This window comes from Ammodytes marinus (assembly GCF_949987685.1).
Source record: "Ammodytes marinus genome assembly, chromosome: 25".
Classification (NCBI taxonomy): Eukaryota; Metazoa; Chordata; class Actinopteri; order Uranoscopiformes; family Ammodytidae; genus Ammodytes; species Ammodytes marinus.
The window spans coordinates 761,974-766,973 of NC_137229.1; the positions used below are offsets into that span (position 1 = coordinate 761,974).

General features: G+C 38.1%; 1 protein-coding gene across 1 annotated transcript in view; it reads left to right on the forward strand.

Annotated features, from left to right (window-relative positions):
- Positions 1-759: 759 nt before the first annotated feature.
- Positions 760-5,000, forward strand: part of LOC307270145 (single-strand DNA endonuclease ASTE1-like) — a gene marked incomplete at both ends in the record, with an annotated part of 12,120 nt that continues 7,879 nt past the window's right edge. The window contains one exon of the mRNA XM_080053313.1: positions 760-883. Within this exon, the coding sequence (XP_079909439.1) occupies positions 760-883 (124 nt within the window). The remainder of the gene's footprint in view (positions 884-5,000) is intronic.

Here is a 5,000-nt window from a genome sequence, read left to right on the forward strand (position 1 = left end):
GTTTTATTTATTTTATTTTATTTTATTTAAAAAAAAATTCTATATCTACTCCATTGCTTTTCAGAGGCAAACATTGCGCTTTTTAACTTTTATTTTATACTATCTATGTCTTTACTACAACTCCAACATTCATTTCTCAGTTTTACAGATAAAGATTTAGACTTGAAACACACGCTCAATGCAGATACAGTATAATCAGTGGTGTTATGTCACTAACTACATTTACGACGGACATTCCCATATGCAGTTGAGGTTGTGTGTGTGTGTGTGTGTGTGCGTGTGTGTGTGTGTGTGTGCGTACGTGCGTGTGTGTGTGTGTGCGTGTGTGTGCGTGTGTGTGTGTGTGTGTAGTATCAATTTTCCTGTTTTTCAAACCACAAACGGAGAATTGGTATTGGACTTCGCTTCATGTAATCTTTACAACACTGGGGGTCAACAACATAACATGTGCGTGTGTGTGTGTGTGTGTGTGTGTGTGTGTGTGTGTGTGTGTGTGTGTGTGTGTGTGTGTGTGTGTGTGTGTGTGTGTGTGTGTGTGTGTGTGTGTGTGTGTTTTATTAGTGTGTGTGTGTGTGTGTGTGTAGATATCCCAACCCATGTGTTAATCCTATGATGTAAGGAAAACGAAACTTAAGGAAAGGATAAAAAGGGGGCGTGTGTGTGTGTGTGAGTGTGTCGTAGACTCGCTATAATAACAGCTTCAGCAGTGCAGCGGAGATACTTTACTTTACCGTGCAGAACCAGAATCACAAGCCGACAATGGGTGTCCGAGGCCTGGCCACTTTCATAGACGCTCACGGTAGAATCTACCGGGAGGAAAAGTTCAGACAGAGGCGTCTGATTATCGATGGATGCAACTTAGTTCACGAGCTATACAGACCAGGTAATAACACACATTTAAATTTGATTATTTGATTATAGTGTGTGTGTGTGTGTGTGTGTGTGTGTGTGTGTGTGTGTGTGTGTGTGTGTGTGTGTGTGTGTGTGTGTGTGTGTGTGTGTGTGTGTGTGTGTGTGTGTGTGTGTGTGTGTGTCTGTGTCTGTGTCTGTGTCTGTGTGTGTGTATTAGAGGCGGCTTGTTATGCAAACTTTTATATTTGATCAGTAAAATGAAATTAAAGGTTTAAGCTAGTAAATAAATAAGCTTAAAGTGTGTTTTAGGAGTTCTCCAGTACTTTATATATGGAGAAAATACGTTATGAGATCTCAGGGAAAGCAGAGAAGTTTAAACAGATATGTCAGCCTTTCCTGGACTATATAACAGTACTGAAGGGACCTACATGACACCTCGTTGACTTTTTATTTTCTGCTTAACATTTAGCCTATATAGTCTAAACAATGTCCTTAGAAACCTGTTAAGTAGAGTACGCCATGTTAGCTGTTTATTTTATTTTGTCTTTTGTTTTGTGTTCCTTTTTTCATTTTTTGTGTGTGTTTGTTCTCTAAAAAAACTAGAATCTCACCACTAGATGATGCAAAATATTCTCAAAGGTTGCAATCTAGAATTTTTGTATCTAGCTTTTTGACTTTAACTTATCTACTTTTTACAATCTATTCTATATAATATCTATATAATATAATATATACATAATGTTTTTTTTTTTTTTTTAACTTTTTTATTGTCGTTCTCAAGGTGCACTCACAATCATTACATCACATATATCATAGATACATTGCAGGTACTCACTCTACTCCGTTTCCTCCCACCCTCTCAGAGACCACACATCGAACCCCCAAAGATAGAGACACATAGAAACCACTGATCAATGGCTTTTAACATTAACATTTATATTGATCCTCCAATGCCAACCATTTATTGTGCATCTCTATTGTTGCAGCTTTGAAAGCTGTAGGATGATCGGAGACCATTTATCTGCAAAAATGTCCAATTTCAGCTGCAGTCTAGCAGTTATGCTCTCCATATAGTAGACACTAACAACCCTTTCCCTCCATTGACTCAGTGACGGTGGCTGCGGCTTTAGCCAGGAGACCGTAACCATCTTCTTGGCTATCAGAAGAAGGACTTTCAATAAATACCATTGGTTTTTATCTCCCAGGTCGTCGGGTAGAACTCCTAAAATAAAGTGGATTGGGTCAAGGGGTAAATCTATCCCTATTATTTGTTTAATCTCTTTTTTTATTTCAAGCCAATATGTCGATAATTTTGGACAGTCCCAAAATATATGTGTATGGTCTCCCACCAAGCCACAGCCCCGCCAGCACATGTTGGAAGTGTTGCTGAATTTTGAAATGATAAGAGGAGTTCTGAAATATCTCATTTTAATCTTCCATTCAAACTCTCTCCACAATGGACTATTGGTTAATTTGTGTCCATCTCTACATGCCTGTTCCCAGATAATTGTATTCATTTCTAGTTCCCAATTGTTTTTAATATCCAAACTGTTGTCTGTTATTTCCTCCTGAAGTATTTTATACATGTTTGATATAACCTTCTTTTTAGTCAGGCCTTCTATCATCAATATGAAGAAGCGTTCTATATTTGATGGACTTTCCTTTAATTTTTCCCAATCTTTATGCTTCTGTAGATAATTTCTTAGCTGCAAATATCTGTAGAAGTCATGTATGTGAAGATCAAATTTCTTTAAGAGTTGGTCAAAGGATTTCAGAACTCCTCCCTCAAACAGTTTATCAATCGTTGTTAGTCCTTTTTCAGCCCATTTCTTAAATCCAGCATCTAGTCTAGAAGGTATAAAATCTACATTCAGTGCTATCTTCATCGCTCTTGAGATTGAAGTAGGAAGAATCAAATACATAATGTTTTATACTGTTAAAAATAATTCCAGAGGGCGTCCTTAGCTCAGTTGGTAGGGCGTCCCCCCCCATGGGCCTCGGCCAGCAGCGGACCCGGGTTCGATTCCAGCCCGCGGTCGTTCTCTGCATGTCACTCCCCTCTCTGCCCCATTTCAACTCTGTCTCTACACTATCAATAAAGCATAAAAATGCCAAAAAAATATCTTAAAAAAAAAAAAAAATCCTTTCACTACTTAGTATTTAGAATTTATCTAATGTGAATATTGTTCTATGCTGCTATCCATCCATCTATCTATCTATCTATCTATCTGTCTGTCTGTCTATCTATCTATCTGTCTGTCTGTCTGTCTGTCTGTCTGTCTGTCTGTCTGTCTGTCTGTCTGTCTGTCTGTCTGTCTGTCTGTCTGTCTGTCTGTCTGTCTGTCTGTCTGTCTATCTATCTATCTATCTATCTATCTATCTATCTATCTATCTATCTATCTATCTATCTATCTATCTATCTATCTATCCATCCATCCATCCATCCATCCATCCATCCATCCATCCATCCATCCATCCATCCATCCATCCATCCATCCATCCATCCATCCATCCATCCATCCATCCATCCATCCATCCATCCATCCATCCATCCATCCATCCATCCATCCATCTATCTATCTATCTATCTATCTATCTATCTATCTATCTATCTATCTATCTATCTATCTATCTATCTATCTATCTATCTATCTATCTATCTATCTATCTATCTATCTATCTATCTATCTTATTCTACTCTATATTTTTTATTGACCTATTGCATTGTGGGTCAGAGATAAACGCCATTGCGATTCTGATGTAAATCTCACATATATCAGAACTGGCAATAATTTTTTTTTAACTTTGACTAGCCCTGCGTTCCTATCCCCATACTTCCCTACTATTTAGTACGCCAGAAAAAGATTTAGAATGTCCCAAATACATGCAAGTCAATTGTAGTATGCTGAAAATACATAAATGCCCCACTAACTCCAATAGCATTTTGGAGTATTCGTCTTAAATCTTGACATTTCTCGACATAATGAAAAAAAAATCTTCCCTATCTGATTTTTTTTCCTCTCCTGTCTGTGGCCCTAAAACTCTTCTGTACTTTAGTATGTAGTGTAGTAAAAAGAAAAAAGTATGTGATTTGGAACGCAGGGAATGTGTGTGTGTGTGTGTGTGTTACTTGCGCTAATTATGGTCTGCTGAGTTCAGTGGAAATACATTAAGTGTGTCTCTGTTTGAGTGTGTGTGTGTCTGTCTGTGTCTATACTCTGTCTGTCTGTCTGTCTGTCTGTCTGTGTGTGTGTGTCTGTCTGTCTGTTTGTGTGTGTGTGTGTGCTCTGTTGCCGTGCCTACATGTTGTTTTGGCCTGATGCTTGTGAACACACAGACAGACTTAACAGGAACCAGGATATGAAAGCAGTGTTCAGGATATATGTATACAAACACGGTGTAATATAATCCTTCATTTGAATGAGGTGTGTTTGACATAAAGCACTTGTTGTTTACTGTGTGTGTGTGTGTGTGTGTGTGTGTGCGTGCGTGCGTGCGTGCGTGCGTGCGTGCGTGTGTGTGTGTGTGTGTGTGTATTAGAGGCGGCTTGTTATTGACAGATGCAAATATTTTTTTATATTTGATAATTTTACTGCAAATTAAAGGTGTAAGGTAATACATATAATAGTCTAGCAGCAAGTGCTCAAAAAAGGCTTTAGTTTTCGAGATACCCCTACCCGATGTAGAACAAACCTCAACCATGATTTTTTTTATCTTTAGAATGTCCTGTTCATGAAATTGATTCTTGAGCACTTTTATCTTTGGGCGAAATGTGTTTTTTTGGTTATTCATTAGAACTACCCCAGTCCCTCAAAAAGAGCCAAATTAGGCCATTCCGAATAGGAGATATGTGACAAAAAAGCCCATAACTTGGGAATGCTCACTCTTTTCTTCACCAGATTTGCTGAGGTACTAACCAGGTGTCTGTCCCACATCACCAACAAGTTAGAATGTAATTTACCAAAACATTTATTGAAATAGGGTTCTGTATACATAGCTTTAGTTTAGGCGGAAATGGTACTTTTGTGGTGATAGGAAAAGAGGGTTCCTTTACTTTTCTCTCAAATATCCCCAAAACATAAATCCCTGCCAAATATACCATTTATGTATTGTCTAGGATGCTATTGAACAATAACCAGTGGTTGTAT